Source organism: Juglans regia, chromosome 1, assembly GCF_001411555.2.
Source record: "Juglans regia cultivar Chandler chromosome 1, Walnut 2.0, whole genome shotgun sequence".
In the NCBI taxonomy this organism is placed as follows: Eukaryota; Viridiplantae; Streptophyta; class Magnoliopsida; order Fagales; family Juglandaceae; genus Juglans; species Juglans regia.
Window position 1 is genome coordinate 45,071,744 of NC_049901.1, and position 22,689 is coordinate 45,094,432.

At 36.3% G+C, this 22,689-nt stretch overlaps 1 protein-coding gene across 1 annotated transcript; it reads left to right on the top strand.

Moving 5' to 3' along the window:
- The first annotated feature begins 1,165 nt into the window (after nucleotides 1–1,165).
- On the top strand, nucleotides 1,166–17,271 carry LOC109000764 (probable glycosyltransferase At3g07620). The gene is made up of 4 exons (XM_018977762.2): nucleotides 1,166–1,346; nucleotides 1,543–1,706; nucleotides 15,907–16,255; nucleotides 16,603–17,271. Exons 2-4 carry the CDS (start codon nucleotides 1,555–1,557, stop codon nucleotides 17,269–17,271), a joined length of 1,170 nt encoding a protein of 389 aa, XP_018833307.2. The 5' UTR covers nucleotides 1,166–1,346; nucleotides 1,543–1,554.
- Nucleotides 17,272–22,689: the final 5,418 nt, after the last annotated feature.

A 22,689-nucleotide genomic window follows, 5' to 3' on the forward strand; every position in this document is an offset into this window, starting at 1 on the left:
TGTACATCTACCTCCATCACCTCCCCCATTGATCTCCCGATTAACTCTTCCATTTCCTTGTTCATGTAACTCAGAGGTAAGTTCAACATTTGTATCCAAAGACATGCATGGTCAAAATCAATCTTATTAGGCTGCATTTCCACATCAAAATCCTTTAGAACAAACAGATGGTTGTCAAACAACCATGAACAACCACTAAGAACTCTCATCTTATCTCCGCGATTTACGAACGTAATGACAAAACAATTACTCCCAATGTCATGAAATTCTAGTGGTTTTCCTACCTTCCACACCTTCCCCATCATCAATCTGACTACCTTCCTTCCAATCCTACGATCCAATAACACCTTCCCAACCAAACACCTTTCGCCCTTTGCTTTCGTCAACCCTAACGTATTCTTCTGCACTTCAATCAGAATCTCCTCTTCATCGTTCAACTTCAGCCTCCTCCAAACCTCCTCCATATCCTCCGTCGCATTACTCTGCTCACAATTGCAAGCAAAGAAATCCTCTCTTTCTCCAAAGAGGAAGATGACTAACGACTTCACCTCACTCGCTTTCTAGAAACGGAAAGCAGTTGAGAGAAGAGTTTCAGCTACTTTTAAGAAAATTCATGGCTAAATGAATTTTAAAATCACCATTAGTAGACATTAAAATAAATGTTACAACTAATATTTATTAAAAAAAAAAACCCAACAACTAACATATAAAATAACTTTCGCATCCGTTCTAGGAATTATGTACCTTAGAATAGGATCTTGTAAGGAGCTTGGTGATCATGGAAATAATCTCATATTTTTCGTTTTTGTCAAATGTGTAAAATTTTTTAGGTAAAGCATTTTTTTTTAGCCTTTTAAAGCGAATTATATATCTTGGTTATAATACAGTACCAATTTACCCTTTTGGCTCTCTTCATGGGAATTTTCCTGCATGCACTATTTTTTAGAACGATTTTTTTGGTTGAATTCATATTCAATGTCATTATCCTCGTCCTTAAGAATTGCCTTAAAGAGTACACTTGTTGGCAGACCCATAAAAGATGTTGCCAGTGAGGCCAATATATTTCTGTTACTCATTTGTGCTAGCCACATATTCTTATAGAGAGAGAGAGAGAGAGAGAGAGATTGATCTAGATGAGAAGATATACTGATGTTATTGTGTCTGCTGTGATTTCCTTCGCAGTAGTTTCTGTGGTGGTTAGAAGCAAGCTGGGTTCCAAAGAACTCTCTTGGTCTTATTTATCATCACGTCCAGGCCGGACATGGACTACTAGTCTCGGGGTTACTTCTTCTAAACCCGATCCAGCTTCTTCATCTCCAAGCGCTCGAACATCCCCCTCATACTTTGTAAAATCTTCCTCTCGCGTTTAATTTGTTTATCTTTTTCCAATATATGTTTGCGATCTTCAATGTTCATGATGGGGCCAAGGCTATATCACATTACCATTTCTACCTTTATAAAAATTATTGCTTTGCGTTTATGTAATTGTGTTTAGATTAGCTAGATAGATGTGCCTCACGTGTACCATACCAATTCTTGTAGGACGAAAGAACCATGACGAGAGATGAAAAACTTGAAGCAGGTCTTGCTAAGGCTAGGACTTTAATAAGACAATCCGCAAGGCAAGGCAACTTTACATTAGCTCACGAAGATCCCGATTATGTTCCACAAGGTGACATTTACAGGAACGCACAGGTCTTTCATCGGTACTGAATTCTGAACAATTTTATTTTATGACGTAAGTTGGTTTCTATAGATAAGATCTGTTCGTGGTCATGGCCGGGAAAGCACATTTAATAAGAATTGGTCCCCGAAAAAATTGGATGCATCCTAGAACGTCTCCCTAGCTATAAGCATATTGATGTTTCTCTCCCTCACTATATATATAGATCTCATAAAAAATTCACAGTGGAAGGAAAAATACTTCAAGGTCGGTTTTTTTAGTTGTTTCACAAGTAAATCTAGTGTACACGTCTCCAATCAATCCAAGTTCTTCTTAACCCGATAGATGAGTGTGTTACATATATAGATAAATTAGAGACACTCAAACCACTCACAATCTAGATGTGATCTTTTGAAGAGGGAATACTGTTTTGGAGAGATAATAACGCTAGCTTTGTACCCTAGTTCAAAGCACAGGAAGAAAATTCACGGTCAAATCATTCAAGAAAATGATTATATTTGGAAAATTTATGTGTCTACCTCGAGTTTGTTTAATTTATTTGATCGCTTCCCAAGCACCAAAGAGGGTCCCACATCTGGCTAACTATAGGCTACATGGATTGTGGCATGTCCATGCACGATCCTCTTGAATATGATGAATCTTATCTTAGCTGTCACTAAGCTGACATATATTTTGTGTCATGTAACTTATTTCTTTCCGGACAAGTACTACCAGGCACAATGTCTCATATCTGATCGCAACCCTTTTGTAGGGCCATAGGCAGTTGCTCGTGTGAGTGACCGATTTAGGCCTGCTGATATACCTTGTGTATGTGTTGTACAAGTCATGCCATATGATAAAGACTAATTGAAAAAGGTATCATATTGTATTATTATCTCAAAGGAAAGTTTACATTACTTTGTCAACTAAAAAAAATATAATTAGAGTCTACCCAAACTTAAACTCCTAACATGAGCCAAAAGAAGCGTCTTTCACTGTGGACTTTGTCAGGAGATCAGCAACCACGTGACTCATAGAAATATATTTCAAGGCTACTTCCTTATGTGCCACTATGTCTCTAATGTAGTGGTATCGGACATCAATGTATTTGGTTCTTTCATAATATTTTTTTTAACGCCCTCAAGTCCCGCTTGTGATTTGGTGGAAGCCATGACGTCGGGATGTTGTCATCTTGGGTCATGCACCCCTCGCATGCATGTTGTGATAACAAAGTGTGTGCTAACATGCACAGTAAAAAGTGTACAGTTAATTTACAGTAGAAAGTAAAAAGGATAATTATAAAGTCAAAATAACAGTACCAGAAAATCTAAATACAACACAACCCCAATATTATCCATAAGTCAAAACTCTCCAACCATATTCAAAAGAATAATTACAGTCAATCATTTTTTTTTTTAAATATTTCAAACATATCAACTTAACACTGTGGGGGAAAAGCCCTAAATCCTCAATCTTCCCCTATATCAAAATCTACAGTTAAGAGGAATGAGACTACCACGGTAAGATTTTGAAAAGTCTCTGCAAGTGAAACAATGACTAACACTAAAAAATGCATGAGAGTGAAAATGGAACTATGCAAACATAAATTAATAATTGTCAATGTCATCCATAAAATTATTGAGTAACAAAACTCAAGTACTCAATAGAAATTCCTATGCAAGTTGTTACACATCCCAAAATCCCATTTTTCAAAATATTCATTTTATTAAACATGGTCTCCCATAAGTGGACCATCCACACCCCATGTCTCCCTTCGACACACCACGGATAACGACCGTGAATGTGACTTCATTATGAACGAAGCTTGGTTTCATGCCTCGTCCTTGATGAGATGTCCTCGGGCCTTTGCCATTAGAGAAGCCACAACTTTGATCTGAGAGCATTACCGTATCGCCCAAGCCCATTGTTGCTCAGCGACAACTCAAGGGATGAAGAATAGTGCACGTGTAGAATTCTCAGTAAGCACTCCCAAGTTATAATTAAGGGTAAGGGTGAGAATTTCTAGCACACATTCATAAGTTGTAAACTAGTGCAAATGTGGAAAGTTCCAACAACCCTTTCACAACTGAAAGATAGTGTGAATGGGTGAAAATCCCAACAACATAACTTGACAACAACAATAGTTAAACAAGAGTTACACAACACTATTTTCATTCAACAGAAAAATGACAACAATTTCACAACTTCCCACAAGGCACATGTCCACACATAACACCATTAGAGAAAATCACAACTTCCCTCTACAAGACACACGACCACACAAAACACCATCACAGACAATTGCAGCTTCCCTCCATAAGGCGCACACACAAAACACCATCTTCACGTTGAGAGGCATTGGGGGTAGGGGTTGCGAGTAGGAGGAGAGAATAGAGAGAGAGAGAGAGAGAGAGAGAGAGAGAGATATCATGATAGTGGAAAGAAAAGGAAACCAAATCCTAGGGGTCCAAAACGGTGTGTTTAGCACTTAGTCAGGTTGGGTATAATGGTTTTGGGCCTAGGCTTGGGCTGAGCCTCACACTTTGAGTCCTTAACATATGTGAGAGCAATCATGTTGTTGCAAAAATAACTACCGGATCATAAGTATTCACACCGAGGTCTAGGTGCTAAAAGGAACCTCCTCGGCCAAACAACCTCCTGAATTGCTACTGAACATTCTATATACTCTGCCTCCATGGTGCATAAGGCTACATAGGATTGTTTCTTGCTACTTCATGTAATGGAGCCATGGTTCAGCAAAAAAAAAAACATATCTGTTGTTGATTTGCGTTGATTTAGGCCATTACCCCAATTAACATTGTTGCAACCTTTTAGCTACAAATCTGGATCCTAATAGCACAATACATAGTTTGCAATTGCTTTGAGATATCTCAAAATCCTCTTGCCTACTTTAAAATGGGCTAGTCCAGGCAAGATTGGAATCTGCTGACCAAGCCAACAACATCGCATATGCCTAGTCGAGTACACATCATTGCGTGCATCAAGCTGCCAATAGTGCTAGCGTAGGGAACACGGGTCATCTTCCCTCTATCGCTTGGAGTCTTGTGATGCATCTCTTGGCATAAGCTCTCGTCTTTGGCTGTAGGGTATCAATGGGTTTACAATTAATCACTTAGAAGCGCTCAAGAACCTTCTTCATGTAAGTTTGTTGAGACAAACATAAAAGTCTCTTTGAATGATCTCTATTCATCTTAAACCCCAAAATGTATTCTACTTCACTGATGTCTTTCATCTTAAAGTTGAGGGACAACCATTCCTTAGTGGCAACAATCATCCTTTTCTCAACGTACAATGACAACAGTATGAAACACTTTTTGGATCATTTTAGATAGACACAGTGGTATTTTACGATCATTGTAAACTCATTCGAGGGAATGACTAAATGGAATCTGAGATACCACTGTCTAGATGGTTGCTCGTTAGGACATATATAGATCGCTTGAGCTTGCACACTTTGCACTATTGACCTTTGACCACAAAGCTCGTGGGTTGATCCATATAGATCTCTTTATTTAGTTCTCTATTGAGAAAAGTCATCTTAATTCTACCACAATAACATATTTGGAGTTGGAGCTCTATTAGATGGACGTTAAGATGAATTTTCTCCATAAGTAAGTTTTACCTCAATTCGCCTAATTCTAGCCATAGTAACATATTTGGATTTGGAGCTCTAGTCGTCTTAGCGTCCATCTAATAGAGCGCCAAATCCAAATATGTTACTATGGCTAGAATTAGGCGAATTGAGGTAAAACTTACTTATAGAGAAAGTTTTTCCTCATAGTCTACACCCTATTGTTGGGCATATAATTTCTCTATGAGACGAGCTTCGTACCTCTCTTATGACTCATCCACTTTGTGCTTGATCTTTAGAACCCATTGGGTCCCAATGGCATTCCTCCCTAGCTGAAGGTCTACCAAATCCCATATCTGATTAGTCCTCATACACTCTATATCATCATTTAGAGCTTTCATCCACCCATCTTTAATAGAAGATGAGAGAGTCTATGGAATAGTCTTAGGCTCATCATCATCTTGTAGAGCCACCATGAAAGTTTTCTCCTTAATTTCAAATTGACGATGGGGAACATTTCTTGTGAGCTTCTATATGGTAAAGGCTATTGTGAATGACCAACAAGTGGTGTGTTACTACTTGGAGCCAAGTCACCCCCACTGTTCCTAGGAGGTTGAGAAATTCCCTCATTCTTAGCTAGGATTCTTGAAATGGCTTTCTCTTGATCCATAACTTCTTGGAGTTCCAAACTCCTATCAACCATACCTCTGATTGAAAATTCATCATCGATGAAATTCACGTCTTGACTTAATTTAAAAAATGTTCCATCAGGTTATTTACCGACAAATACATTTCTCGTAGAGTAGTCAGGGTACCTTATAAAGATACACTTATTCCCTCTAAGGTTTAATTTCCAATATTTACGAGGAGCCCACTGAACCCCATGGCCACAAGTTACTCAAGTTGGGTTTCTCACTAATCCAAAGTTTATATGTAGTGGAAGGTACATACTTGAAAGGCACTGAGTTAAAGATGTATGCTACAGTCAAAGGTGCATCTCTCAATATTATATTGGTAGGTTTGCTTATGCCATCATTGACCTAACCATCTCAAACAGTGTATGATTTTTCCTTTCTGCCATGCCATTTTGTTGTGGCATATACTGTTAACTGCCTTTTGATTCATTATTTTTGTTTTATCATAGAGCCTTTTAAACTGCTCAAGTAAATATTCAGACCCACAAACAGTTCTCAAGGCTTTATACTCTTATCTAATTGATTCTCAACCAAGCTTATGTATTGTGTGAAGCAATCCAATGTTTCAGACTTGTTGGAGATCAAATAGACAAGACCATATCATGAGAAATCATCTATAAATATGATCGAATACAATCTTGTGTCTATCCCTCACACTCAATGGGCCACAAATATTTGAGTGGACTAATTGCAACCGAGAAGATTCCCTCCATGCTTTTTCCAAATGATTTTCTCTTTACTTTTTCCACCAAATAATGTCTAGATGTTGGCAATGTGAATTAACGAGATTGCCTCTAAGGCCTTCTCTAGCTAACATAGTCATAATTTCTTGCCTAATATGGCCAAGCCTAGCATGCCAATCCATTATCATAAATTGTCTAAACGAAAAGCACAACTATAAAACATATTGACCAAAAAAATAGAAACACCATTATTTTCAAATAAAATACAGAAACCAAGTCTAACTAAAGTAACTATGGAAAATAAGTGTCGTCGTATTTCAAGAACATATAACACACCGTGAACTAACAGAGTACGATTGCCTCAGAAATCTTGCTTGTAGGTACGAAGTCCTAGCACCTCCATGCTAGCTCCATTCCTCACTTTGAAACTTGACAATACTCTATAAATCTGACTCTATCTCGCACTATGTACTCGGTCGCTCCTAAATTAACATATGGGCAATGTGACTTTAACGAGATTGCCTATTACGCATTCTTTTGCTAACCTAGCCATCATCATTTCTTACCTAATATAGCCAAGCCTAGAATGTCATTTAAATGAATTTAAATTATCAAATGCAGTGATTAAAACAGTGGATTAATTCACATTTGAATAATCCAAATCCATTATTATAAAATTGTCTGAAAGAAAAGTACAACCATAAAATAAAACTATAAAATAGAAACATCATTATTTTAAAATAAAATAAGGAAACCAAGTCCAACTAAAGTAACTACAGATAGTTTCATCTTATTAGAAGAACGTATAACACATCGTGGACTAATAGAATGTGACTACCTCGTAAGTCTATCTTATTGGTACCAACTCCCAACACCTTCATTCTAGCTTCATGCTCCACTTTGATATCACAACTCCTAATTGGAATACGACGATACTCAACAAATCCAACTCTATCTCACGCTATGTACTCTGTCGCTCGTGAACCAACATGTGGACAATGTGACTTTAGAAAGATTGCCTATTAGGCCTTCTCTAACTAAACTAGTCATAATTTCTTGCCCAATATGGCCAAGTCTAATATGTCATTTATATGAATCTAAATTATCAAATGTAGTGATTAAAAAAGTGTATTCATTCACATTTGAATAATCCAAATATATTATTATAACACTATTTGAAAGAAAAGCACAAGCATAAAACAAATTGCCCATAAAAACAGAGACACCATTGTTTTCAAATAAAATATGTAAACCAAGTTCAACTTAAGTAACTAGGGAAAGTAAGTTTCGTTGGGTTTCAAAAGCATATAACACATCATTGAGTGATAGAGTTTGACCGCCTCACAAGTTTAGCTTGTAGGTACCAATTTCCAGCACCTCCATGCTCCATTCCTCACCTTGATATCACGACTCCTAATTGGAATCTAAAGATACTCCACAAATCCAACTATCTCAAGTTATGTGCTCGGTCGCTCCTAAATTAACAGTCCACATGGGATAGGAGTAAGAAACCATAACATGACTTGTTACATAAACCGAAAAAGAATAGTCAGATTGTATCTTTTTCGACCCAGTGCATTCTTTCCACAGTTGAAGCAGTCTATATTAGACTTATTCTTTCCACGTTTGCCTCTCTTGTTGCTCTTAAAAAGGTCCTTACTCCTTTTGTACAAGTCTAATAGCTACCCCAATCTGGGTGTTCTTGCCCTCTAGCCTAAATGCATTGTGTGATCCAGATTCAACCACATGGGACGAATGTTCGGGCTTGGTAGCCTTTAGGCACTTAGCCTCAAGTTCCAAGTAACGTGACACATCATCAAAGATTTTGATGTTCTCATTATGAATCAAATTCTAGCTCATTGTTTCCCAAGAGTTGGATAGCGAGCATATCACCAACTGAAGTTGTTGCTCATCAATCAAATTGTTTCCAGTCACCATGAGTTTGCGGGTCATAGATGACATTGTTCTAAGATGCTACTTTGTTATGTGTTCAACACGCATCTTGTAGGAATCAAACATCATGGTCAACCCACACAACTCCATGGTAGAAGTTTCCCCTGAACGTCCCTTTTAGTACTTGTCACATATTTTCAGTAGTGTTGTACTCCTCAAAATCACCGATAAGGTTGTTGAGCATGCTGCTTAACATAGCGAAGTGCCCATATCGATCCTTCTTGAGGCAATTCTCAAAAGCCTTGTTATCCTTTCGGTGTTGTTTTGAGTTCCCTTTCTCAATCTCAATCTCAATCAGGGAGTGAGTTAAAGTCTCCAGAACCTCCTGCGCATTCAAGACATATTGGATCTTGAGATACTAAATACCATAATTCTCCCTATTCAATTTCTCCTCTTTGTTCAAGTTAGCAACAATACTCTTGGATGACGTTTCACTACAAAAAAGGTACAAATAATATATTACAGACACACACTCCTTAAAAAAAATATATTGTGTCAATCTAAGCTATAAGTAAAAATAATTTAGACATGTCGCAAGATTGAAAATTCGCTAGGGTTCCTAATCATCTCTTGCACCGAAGTGTCTAATTATAAACTTTCAACTTAATTTGTGCGCAAACTTAATTAAATTGTATGGAAGATTAAAATCCAATTTAATTTCAAATATACTCCAATTATTTATCACTTCCCAAAATACATTCATAGGCCAAAATAAATAAATAGTCTAACAAACTAGGTGACAAAATAATTTCATAAATCACATATTATCAAAAAAACAATTCACATGAAATTTCATATCAAATAATTAATCTCATGTAATAACATAGAATACATAGATAAAATAGTAACATATGAGAATAAAAATTATGCAAAGAAAATGATAATCGATTTTTTCCTGCACAATTAATAACAACTAAAATAAAAAGAATTTTCCACCAATCAACAAGGAAGGCAATAACCCAACGGTGTACGTACTCATGCTTGCCTCTAGATTTTGGATTCAAAACCCATGTATGACACTTCTTTTGTATTTTTTTCTTAAAAACATTTAGGCTTGGCCAGAAATGGGTCCAACTCTAGGCAATAGGTCTTGAGGGTTGGGCCGCAAAAAAATGGGCCCAAAGCTCAGGTAAAGGGCCTCTTGGTTTGTGAGTTTTGGGCCAAAATAATAACTCCAGACATTTTTTTAATAGAAATAGGAATGGGCCTGTTTCAATAAAACAAACTGGTCCATGACCCGTTCAAAAATATATGCTGAGAAGTCATGTTCTTCCTTGATTCGGCTTACCGTCCATATGATCATTAACCAAAACCAGAATGAACTAGCAGTGCCAGGAGACGCCACCACAATCGTGAGTTGTGCCATCTCAATGATGCGCCGGATTGAAGGAACACCTATTGGTGTACGCTGCACCTGGTACGCACAACACTCTTAAGCTCACTCATCCATGATATCAATGTTAGATCTCACAAAAAAATCCACAATGAAAGGGAAAATAACATAAGGTAAGTTTTTATAGTTTTTCCGTTCAAACTCTTCTCTAGATAATTACAGACTCCTTTGAACTCAATTTTTCATACTCTTGACTTATCTAAAACACTATCTAATAATTTCTAGATAAACTCAAAATGGTTATAGATAAAGTCAAAGTATTTATATTCATCCAACTAACAAAACATCAAATAAACTCTATCAACCTAGACTAGTCCTAGCCAAAATCTTGCATTTACAATCTCCCCCTCTTGCATTTACAATCTTGCACTTACAATCTCCTCTGTAAATGAGGATACCTCTTCCTGTAGAAAGTCAATTTAAGAATGCACTCTTGACACCTATTTGATATAATTTGAAACTTAGATGACAAACAATGACAAGTAGTATGTGGATACATTCTAGAAGAGCAACATGGGCAAAGGTTTCATCAAAATCAATCCCGTCTATTTGTGTGTAGCCATGTGCAACTAGCCTTGCCTTGTTTCTAACAATGGTGCCATGCTCATTGGACTTGTTCTTGAAGATCCACTTGGTTCCAATAATGTTGTGATTTTCAGGTCTAGGAACCAACTCCCACACATCGTTCCTTGTGAATTGATGGAGTTCTTCATGCATGGCATTAACCCAGCTTTCATTATTCAATGCTTCCTCAACTTTCTTGGGTTCAACCTACGACAAGTCACACAAAAAAAACTTGATTTAGAACTCTTTTTCTAAGTCTCATACTTTCATTTAGCTCACCAAGAATATTCTCTCTTAGATGATTGTGAGTAATCCTTGAAGAAGGTTCTTCCTTTTGTGGAGGAGGTGAATTTTAGGTGTTTGCTCCATGTGGTCTTCATTACTTTGCTCTTGTAAATTCTTTTCAGCAACTTGAACTATCTCTTTCAAGTTTTCAAGTTCCCTTTTTGTGGTCTCAATTGAAACATCATCTACAACCACATTGACAGATTCCATAACTATTTTTGTTCGTAGGTTGTAGACTATATAAGCCTTGGTATTTGAAAAGTATCAAGGAAACACTCATTCATCACTTTTGCTATCAAACTTATGTGGATTTTCACAATCTCGCAAGATGTAACACTTGTTGCCAAAGACTCTAAAAAATTTGACAATGGGCTTTTTATTCTTCCACAACCGATAAGGAGTATGTTTGGTGCCAGGTCTTAGAACAACTCTATTCAGAATATGACTTGTCGTGTTCACAGCTTCTCCCCAGAAATATAAACTAATCCTTTTGTTGCTCAACATAGTTCGTGTCATCTCTTGAATAGTCCTATTTTTTCTTTCCACCACTCCATTTGGTTATGAGTGATAGGAATACAAAATTCTTGATGAATGCCTTGTTCATCACAAAAGGAAGAAAAATTAGTATTCTCAAATTCTTTACCATGATCACTATAAATTCTAGAGACAGAAAGATCATTCTCTATTTGTAGTCTCTTGAACAGCTTCTTGCCAAGATCAAATGCTTTAGATTTTTCTTTTAAAAGAATGGTCCATGTAAATCTGAAAAAATCATTTACAACTACCATAATGTATTTCTTTCCACCAAGACTTTTGGTTTGTGTTGGACCCATCAGATCTATGTGAAGTAGCTCAAGTGGCTGAGAGGTGAGAATATCAGAAACCTTCTTGTGTTGAGCTCTTGTTTGCTTTCCCTCTTGGCATGATCCACAAACCATTTTCTTGGCTTTAAGAGACTTGGGCAGCCTAGCTACAACTTCTATCTTGGAAATCTTTGATAAGTCTCTAAAGTTGATATGACCAAGACGTTGATGCCACAATTCAACTTCATCTAATAAAACTCTATGACAACACAAATTCCATGTTGAGGAGAGTCCATAGCAATTGTCAGATGTTCTCGTGCCCTTCAAAATCCATTCTCTAGCTTGGTTGTAAACCTTACACTCATCCTTTGAAAACTCCATAAAAAAAGTATCATCACAAAATTGACTAATGCTAAGTAATTTAGTTTTAAGGCCGCTAACAAATAACACATTATGAAGGGTAGGTAGTCTAGGTATTTCAATACTTCCTTTCCCTTCAACAATGGACTTGCTACCATTTCCAAAAGTCACAGTGCCTCCACTAGTAGACTCAATCTTCTTGAATAAGGCATTATCACCAGACATATGTCTTGTGCATGTGTTGTCCAGGTACCAAAGACAATTTTCTAGCACTTTAAAGGATGTGTGAGCAACTAGACATATAACATCCCCTTTAACCACCTATTTCTCTTTGAGTTTTGGCTTATCAATACCACTTTGCATAAATTTTTTCTTTGTTATGAAGACACAATTATGCTAGTTCACCAAGTTTGAGACTTATGGATGTTATTTGATGACTCTAACTCTTCAAACTTATTTTCTAGGTTCTTTCTCTTCCTTTTTTTTTTTTTTCCCTCTCTCCTTCATTTTTCTGCACTTTACTTAAGTTAAAGCAATATGGTCTTATATGGCCAGAAATACCACAATGATGACACGCAGAAACAAACTTACCAAGATTCAGCTTCTTTGAGGTTGATCTTTCATGAGAAGTGATTTGACTTTGATATCGATTTATTTGGAGCATCCACACCTTGGCTTCCTTTAAAAAAGACAATACCCTTAAAGGTAGTGGCAGTGGATGATGAGGTTAGAGATTCTTTGCCTTGGGAAGTCGTGTACCCAAATCCGTACGATCATGGCTGGACTTTTGAATGCTTAACATCTCATCCAATTTCTAAGTTGTAGATTTTTGCTTGCACTCTTGAGATTTTTTCAATTCCTTTTCAAGTGCAATCTTTTGAGTATTCAACCTTAATATATCAACTTCAGAAATTTTCAATGCCTCCGACAGATTGTTCTTTTCATTCTCCACGGCTATGAATTTGTTGTACAGCTTATTGTTTAGTTTTTTTCAGCTTGACCACTGCTTCACATAAATAATTATAAGCTTCCTGTATACTTAGCTCATGGTTAGCATCAACAAGAGCTACATTCGAGTCACTGTCATCATCATCAAATTCAAATTTTGTTAGCACAATTTTAGGAAAATCACTAACAACAATGGAAAGAGCCATAAATGAATTTTCATCATCAAACGATGAACTAGAAATTTCAGATTCTAAATTGTCACTAAATGTGACATTCAGTGCGGTTTTTGCAGGTGCTATGCGGAAGTGCGGTTTTTTGTTGGTTTTTATCTTTGGTCGTAGATTTTGGTCTTTGCTTGGGCTGTTTTTTTTTTTACTCTAAGTTTTTGGTCCTTGGAGTCCATGAATGTACCACGGTTTTCTTCTGCCACTAGTGGGGGCAATTAATAAAATTGGGGAGGGGTCCCTCGTGGATAGGGGGCTCTAACACTTTGATAAAAGTGTGACATTCAGTGCTTTTCCCTTATTTTTCTTAAAGTTTGGGCACTCCACTCTTATGTGACCATATCCAGAACATTCATGGCACTTAACTTTGTCTGTTTTCTTAGATTTATTTTTATTCCATTTTTCAGAATCATTCTTCTTTGTAAGAAATTCCTTACCTCGCTTTTTCTTTTCACTAGTTTTCTTATTAAATAAGAATTTTTTTAATTTCCTAGCAATGAAAGCTATATCCTTATTGTTTAGATTCTCTTCTTCAAAAAAATCTGCTCAATCTTCTTTCATAGTTTTTAAAACAATAAATTTACCTTTTCTTGCTTGAGGAAGTGATGACCCATATGTTTGCAAAAAAGGGGCTAGTTCTTCAACCTTAATTGCATCTAAATCCTTGTTTTCCTCAATGACAGTCACTTTTGGGCGAAATCTTTCAGACAAGGATCTTACAATCTTCCTCACAACTCTTGAGTCTTCCACCTTTTCGCCGAGATCAAACCTGGAATTTACAATATAGTTAAGTTTAGCATAAAAATCATTAAAACTCTCATCTTTTAGCATCTTAATTTCTTCAAACTTTGAGGTTAACAACTATAATTTTGAATTTTTTACAATTATTGTTCCCTCATGTGTGACCTCCATGATATCTTATGCTTTTTTAGCCACCTCAAACATGGAAATTCTTTTAAATTCTTTAGGAAATACAGCCGTGAAAATAATATTAATTCCTTTGTTGTTCCAGTTACAATTGTTAATTTCATCTCTTGTCCAAATATCAATAATTGTTTCAGGTTTAGTCCATCCTCGATCAACTGCATATCACACACGCTCATCCAACGACTAGGAGAAAGTCCTCATATGAGCTTTCCAATATGCATAGTTTTTCCTATTAAAGTGTGGCGGGGCTGTCAGTGATGACAACATGATCTATAGGGGCATAGATCACACTCAAATGAGTAAATAATGCTCTGATGCCAATTGAAAATACTCACGTATCCCTGTATATTAACACAAAGATCTAACAATTCACTTAACAAATTGATTAGTTGCCAACTATGGAATTATTTAATAATAACTTAAAGTAAATAAATTGCATAACACCAATCTTGGTTACGAAGGGAAATCTTTTAAAGAACTCTTTAAAAGAAAAATCATACGAGGCAACCAAACCCAGAAAAGTCAATTTTATTCATTTGAAAATCAAGTACAAGTAAGTCTCAATTACAAAACTTTTACCAATTGACTCTCTTACTTGACATGACAAACGACCTGTTTGCCTCTACCATAGTAACAACCAGAACTTTTGACAATCTTCAAATATTAGCTTTTCTCTTGGAACTCCAGTGGCTGAATCACGATCAGTCAATCTCCAAGATGGAGCACGAACACACTTGAAGAGAGAAAAATAATTAGAAAATAAGAGAATTTTCTCATACTCAAGTACTCGGAATATACTCTCCAATATCACCAAGCCTAAAATCCTCAAGTCACTTATCCTAAAAAATCCAAACCATAAATAATCTGAAAGGATTTTTAATTGTAGTAGGACTCTGCTGACAGAATGAATATGAAAGGAGTTTGAATCACAGTAGGTCTCTGTTGACAGAGCAACTCTGTCACGAAAAACTCTACTGACGAGATGATGACACCAGGCGCTAATTCTTCTCAGTAGATGCAGTTTCTCATTCAAACTCTTCTCTAGATAATTACAGACTTCTTGGAACTCAATTTTTCGTATTTTTGACTTATCTAAAATACTATCTAATAACTTCTAGAAAAATTCAAAATGGTTATAGAAAAGTCAAAGTATTTTACATTCATCCAACTTACAAAACATCAAATTAACTTTATCAACCTAGTCACCTACTCCTATCCAAAATCATGCATTTACACCTAGCATAATAAAATTATCTGCAGCTCTGTAGACATACACACATTGTAGAAACATATTAATTTTGTGTTGTGTGATTGTTTGCTAGTGTTTGCTTTTATTAATTTGTTTGTCATTGTTGGTTTCGCAACAATATATATTATAGAGACATGCTACACAGATGCCACACACCCATGCACACAATTTAAAAACATGTGATTTTACTTTTTTATCCTCATATTTCATATTGAATTGAAATATGAAATATGAGTTAAAAAAGTAAAATTACATGTTTTTAAGTAGCGTGCAGGAGTGTGGGGCTTATGTCTAGAATTTTTCTATATTATATATATATATATATATTTATATAGTTCGCTTCATCTTTGTTAAATTAAACTATCATATAATTTGTTGATTATAAAATAAGTTATAAGTCATGACTTGTAAGAATTGGTCATAATTCTAATAACTTTTCGGGATGTTTATAATATATATATATATATATATATATATAGAAGGTAAGATTTTATGGAAAACTTCCGAGACGTTTGAGAAAGCTTTTAAAGATGGCTTTTTATTCGTAAAAGTGATGATCGTGTGTAGGAGCTACCTCTTAATGGAACGCCTGTTCAAGATCTTTATCTACAAGGAAGGAGAGTCGCCGATATTTCACAATGGTCCTTGCAAGAGCATTTACTCTATGGAGGGAGTCTTCCTTAGCATAATGGAAACAGATACCAAATTCCAGACCTGGGATCCCCGTGAAGCTCATGTCTTTTTTCTTCCCCTTAGTGTCGTGATGATCATAGAGCTCCTCTTTGATCCAATTATTCGCGACAAAGCTGTGCTAGAGCGCATTATCGTTGATTATGTCCACCTCATATCGCACAAGTATCCATACTGGAATAGAAGCCTTGGAGCCGATCATTTCATGCTTTCCTGCCATGACTGGGTACGTATCTACCAAAATTTGCATGATATTCTTCACTGATGATCAGTATATACTAGTCTTGCGCGCTTAATTTCCTTGGTCATGACATGATGTAAGTTTTACTAGTGCGACATCGGTCTTCTGCTCTTGTGTGTTTTTAACGAGGCCTGGATTAGTTTCATCTGACATGCATATTAGGATGTACTTTATTTTAAATCCTTTGATAGATTAAAGCCTGAATATGTTCAGTTTAATTGATCTTTCTACGTATGTGCAGCTAACTATTTTTTTGTGATATAGCTAGCGAAACACCAGCATCTTATACGCAAAAAGAATAATAATTGTTGTGCATGTAAATATATCTATAGGGGCCACGGGCAACATGGTATGTTCCACAGCTATATTTCACTTCCATTCGGGTACTATGCAATGCGAACACCTCCGAGCACTTTAATCCAAAGAAAGATGCATCATTACCTGAAATCAACCTGGTAACGGGGGAGATTGCGAATCTCACTGCTGCTGGTGGATCGCCCCCGTCTAATCGCATAATTCTAGCCTTCTTTGCAGGTGCAATGCATGGAAGAATAAGACCAGCACTTTTCCATCACTGGAAGGACAAAGACAAAGACGTACAAGTATATGAAAGACTCCCCGACGGACTCTCATACCATGAGATGATGAAGAAAAGCAAGTACTGTATCTGTCCCAGTGGGCATGAAGTTGCCAGCCCAAGAATTGCTGAAGCAATTTATGCAGAATGTGTTCCAGTGTTAATATCACAACATTATGTCCTCCCATTTAGTGATGTTCTTAACTGGGAATCATTCACGGTTCGGGTGTCAGTGGATGAAATACCAAACCTCAAGAAAATCTTACTGGAGATTCCTGAAGATATGTACGTACGTATGCAGAAGAGAGTGAAGCAGGTCCAACGACATTTTGTGGTAAACGATCCTCCCAAGAGATACGATGTCTTCCATATGATAATTCATTCGATTTGGCTGAGGAGATTGAATTTTCAAATCAATATGTGATTCTGCAGGTCCTCATATGAAATAATCAATTTCAATTTCTATCTGTATATGAACATGTACGTACAAATCCAGACATATTGGGGAAATAGAACTTACAAATATAGAATGCTGAATTGAGGGAAACTTTCTCACGCCAGTTATTGCATGGCGTAAGTGTTTTGATGATAAAGCCACCGCATCATTTGGTACAGAAAATTTGTTAGATTTTTCCCCAAAAGAGTTCAGAACTGATTTTTCTTCTTTTTTTGTTACAATAGTGTAAATATGTAGAATGCAAGTGTAGATTAAGGGCTTCCACAATATTATTCGACTTAACTTCGTGAAGAGACTAGTTTGAATGAATTCCTTACACATAAACATTGGCAGCTTGGGCCCTCTGTAGATCATAGTTGTATATATAGTAGAACACCGGTGTGGTAAGAAATATGGTCTCACTACAAGAAAAGTGTATTTTTACGGTAGCCTAAAGTCACCTCAACAAGCATGAAAACCGTCGCTTATTAAGTTTTACCGCAACAAATCGATCGCAGGGAGTCTACCGGGAGTACAGCCTGACATATACGCTTTATGTCGCCGCTTGCATTCTTCGCAAACAATAGAGGCCAATAACGTCGATTTCTACGCCGGTAAAACCAGACAAATTTGCTGTTGCAAATCCTATGCTTCCAACTGATTTTCTCATCGCAAGAACAACAAAGCTACCTGCGGGATTGGGTCATCGCACAGCTAGATCTGTATCGCTGGGAATGGTAGCTGCGATTCTTCATATGCCAGAAAAAGCATTGGCCACTATCGTCGATTTTGACGCCAGGAATAGAAATGAAAAAACCATCGACCAATATCGTCGATCTCGTCCCGCCGAGTTCATCTGCAAATCGCTGCTTGAAATTACATTATTCGTGGTGATTTTCTGCGATCAAAGGGATATTTACCTGCAGGATTGGTTCGTCGCTTAGCTAGATTTAAATCAAAGGGATATTTACCTGCGATCCTTTAGATGCCGGGAAAAAATCAATACGAGCTTCAGCTGCAAAACCCCATTTATGGCATGGAAGATTTCGCCCCCCAATTACGAATTCCCAAAGTTTTTTGGCGCAATAGGGGAAATCTCTTCCGGCAGATTAGACGATAGAAATACAAATGTAAAGTGCTTCTAGGTTGGTGCTGAATTGTTTTCCCAAAAATTGGTCGCAGATATTTAGACACTCTCCAATCGACCCTGAAATTGGAAAATTTAGGCATTCTCCAAGTTGTCTCCATAAACTTTCAAGGTTTGACACTTGACAATTTTTGTTGTTCCCTTTTTCTCACTTCTAGATCTCCATTGGGTTTGCACATGATAGGGTTTTCACATAATATGTATTCTTCTTAATTTGGTCTAGCAAATTATATATATAAACCAATCATGCTGGACTGCAAATTTGGTCTAGCAAAGTTGGTCATAATTCTTGCTGGACTGCATATATCAGCATTCTACCAATTATTACCATTCTACCAATGATAGATAGATCCTGATGCCATTGAAGACTTTACATAGTACTATATATAAACTGAATGAACCATGTACATGCTATATAAACCATGGATTTGTCAAATTCATTCACGTTCATTCACTAATTTAGCACTACCAAAATGCTAAATACTTTTAAGTTTCAACATGCCAGCAGTACTTAAAATCCCTACACATACATACATGCACAGAGGAATCTTTAGTTTCTAGGAGTTGCTGGGGTCTTGGCTAGAGCACAACCAAATCAGCACTGCCCTTGGAAGGACAATTGACCTGTTGCAATGGCATAAAGTTAGACCATAGCATACATTCATGCATAACCATTTTAGGAAATAAATTCTTCAAATCATAGCAAACCCTGCACTGATTTTTCTATGCTGCAGGAGAAAACCTTTAATTCTAAAAATAACTACAAAAATGCTAATTTTCTGATTCATTGCAATTTCTACTTCATATCAGTATATTGGATGTACTTGTCAAAAAAAAATATCAACTCGTTGGATGCATCTTCAAACCTCACGTGGCAGTCGTGACTTTTCATTCCCGATATCTTTCCATCAGCAACTGAAACACATCTAGAGATGCTCGAGGCAAAACCATCTAGAAATTTAACAGATGCAAGCCATTCACAAAAACGTCTCTTCTCTGCTAAATTTTTTTTCAAGACATCAAGATTATGTCTTAACGACAACATTGACCAGTAAGGTAAATTGAAGAATATACTTTTTTTAGTCCAGTTCAATTCATATGGTCTGCATTTTCTTTTTCGAGAGCCTTTGCCAAATTCTACATTACAAACATGCTTTAGTTGATGAAGTAGATCATGTCCCATGAGCTCTGGAAGTGGCAAGCGATGATCATCGCATCCATTGAATGTAGCTTTTTTATTTCTCCAAGTGTGGGTTGATGGCAAGAAGCGACGATGACCCATATAAAAATGTTTTCTCCCAAGTTTCAACCACATGGAATCTATATCTTCATTACATAATAGGCAAGCCATCTTTCCTTTTTACTCTACCCTGAAAGATTGGCATATGCGGAAAAATCATTAAAGTCCACAATAATGCAGCATGTAACTAAAAATCTTTAGACTTTGATGCATCATAGGTATCTATGCCATTCTCCCATAAATCTTTTAATTCATTTGCTAAAGGTTGTAAATAAACGTCGATGTCGTTTCCTAGTGCTTTAGGACCAGGAATGAGCAATGAGAGCATTAAGTATGGATCTTTCATGCATAACCAAGGGGGCAAGTTGTATGGCACGAGTATCACAGGCCATATGCTATAAGGTTTACTGTTATTATTGAACGGGTTGAACCCATCACTAGCTAGCCCCAATCTGACATTGCGAGTATCTTCTGCAAACCAATTGTGGTCTTTATCAAATTGTCTCCACATTTTAGAATCAGCAGGATGTCTTAAAGTACTATGGTCATCAACTCGTTGTTCTCTATGCCATTTCATGGATTTTTCTATATTCTTTAACATAAATAGTCTTTGTAACTAAGGCGTCAGAGAAAAGTATCGCATTACCTTTTGGGGAATCTTCCCCTTTTACCCTTTACTTGACACCCACCTCGACTCTTTACGTTTAGAACAAGCTTCTTTGTCGGCATTGTCATTCCAAAATAGCATGCAGTCATTTGGGCAGGAGTCTATTTTCACACAACTAAAACCCAACCCATGCTCTAAGTGTCGGGCCTCGTGGTATGAGTTAGGCAACTGAATATTTGGAAAAGTTGCTTCTAACAAGTCTAAAACCATGTTAAATGACTTGATAGTCCACCCACCAATTGTTTTTATATGAAGCAACTTAACTATAAATGAAAGCTTAGAGAACTTTGCACAACCGGGATAAAGTGGAAGTCTCACATCCTCTAACAATTGGTGAAAATTTTTCGATGTGTATAACTTGGGTCAATACCTATCGTGAATAGATAATCTTTGACTTCATTTATTGGTAGGAAAATGTTATTATAACATCTCTTGCATGGACACCTGAAGGTAGTGCTTCCAGGTGCATGGGCTTTTGCCATTGTGAGGAGTTGATTAATCCCAGCACCATATTCCCGTGATGTAAACCAGTTTGGCACGTGCATCCAATTCTTGTCCATTTGCCTCAATTGATATGAGGATATTTCTTCACTTTGACCACAACAGTGAATTAAGGCCACTTCAATAAAGACGATTTAATTAATGATTATCATAATAAGGAAATGGTGTTCTACACTCTTGATAAAGCTACATAAACGTCACATAATTACATATCTTAATGGGCAAAGATTACATATAAAGATAGTGAGTTAGTAAGGGTATATAATTTAGCATGTGATTGTTGAGATTTAGGCTTCATGCGTAAATGTTCAGATTTAAGAGATTCACATTAGAGCACTCTCATTGGCTCCGGCAAAGTTTTAGACAAAGTTTGGTTAATATGTCAATTTTTGCCTTATGCCTAATTGGATGCAAACTTGGACTTCACATTAGATTAGTTATTTTACTCTCTATAATAATATGGGTAATAATTATTTTTTTAAATTTTTATATAGTTTTTAATGCATTATTTAATTAATTTGAAAATACTTTTTATTTTCATTACATAATTTAACAATCTCTATATCAAAATATATAAAATGCATCTATCAACCTAAATTAACTTCATAATCTGTCAAACATAATTAGTTAAATGTTTTAAATCTGTCTTGAATTAGTTAAAGGTTGGTGGTGGGAGTGTAACGCCTCGGTCCCGCATGGGTCGGAGAGTTACTTCCTATCACTTACTCTCACATTTCAATAATATAATTATAGACTCCAAATTCTCAAATATCATAAAGAAATTTCAATTCAAACTAATTTCCTCAAAATAACCAATTTTCCAAAATGCCAAGTCATCATAACACAATAAAATTTCTTAATAAAAAAACATCAATACTCATCGAAAACTTTCTATATTTAATCCACTACTCTTAAATCATCTCACCCAAAACTTCAAAATCTTAATCCCCAACTGAAATTTCCAAAATCATCTGAAAAATATTGTGGAGATAAGGGGTGAGTTATCAACAACTCAGCAAGCAGAGAGCATATATTAGCATGTAAACATGAGCATTTATAAAGTTCGGTATGCAGAACAAAACATTTGCTTTTGAATGCAGAAACAACATATTTACTTTCAGAATGTATAAACAAACTTGGTATAAAACATCAGAGCGAAATTTTTAGAAAAACAAATTTGTTACCCAAAAAGAAAATCCTTTGGCATATCCAAACTGAAACATTAAATTCAAATCATCTTATAGCATCACATCGGGACAAATACCATGTTTAACTCTCGTGGTAGGGTTATAAACCACCATTATACCCGTGGCTGGGCAGTATACCATGTTTCACTCCCGTGGTAGGGTTATAAACCACCATTATACCCGTGGCTGGGCCGTATACCATATTTCACCCCCATGATAGGGTTATAAACCACCATTATACCTGTGACTGTATTCCATATTTCACCTCCGTTGTAGGGTTATAAACCAACATTATATTCGTGGCTGGGCCTTAACAGAAACAGAACGGAACATCATCGAAATCAGATTACATTCAGATACAGAATTAGAACTTTATGCCAAGGTTTTCAAATGACACATCATATCAAAACAAAATACTGAATAGCTTCAGATCATTTCACATGTTCAAAATAAACAGAATCAAAACATCTTCATTTGTTCATAGCAAAAGCTTTTAGATTTTCATATTCGCTCTTTTTGTATAGTTCAGAAACAGAATGCACAAAATTAGCTCATGTCTACATTAGTCATGACAGAAAATACTTTCTCTTATAGAATTTATGCATATGCAGAACAAACATCTGATGTCGTTTTTAGATTTCTTTTCAAAAATAAACATGCATAT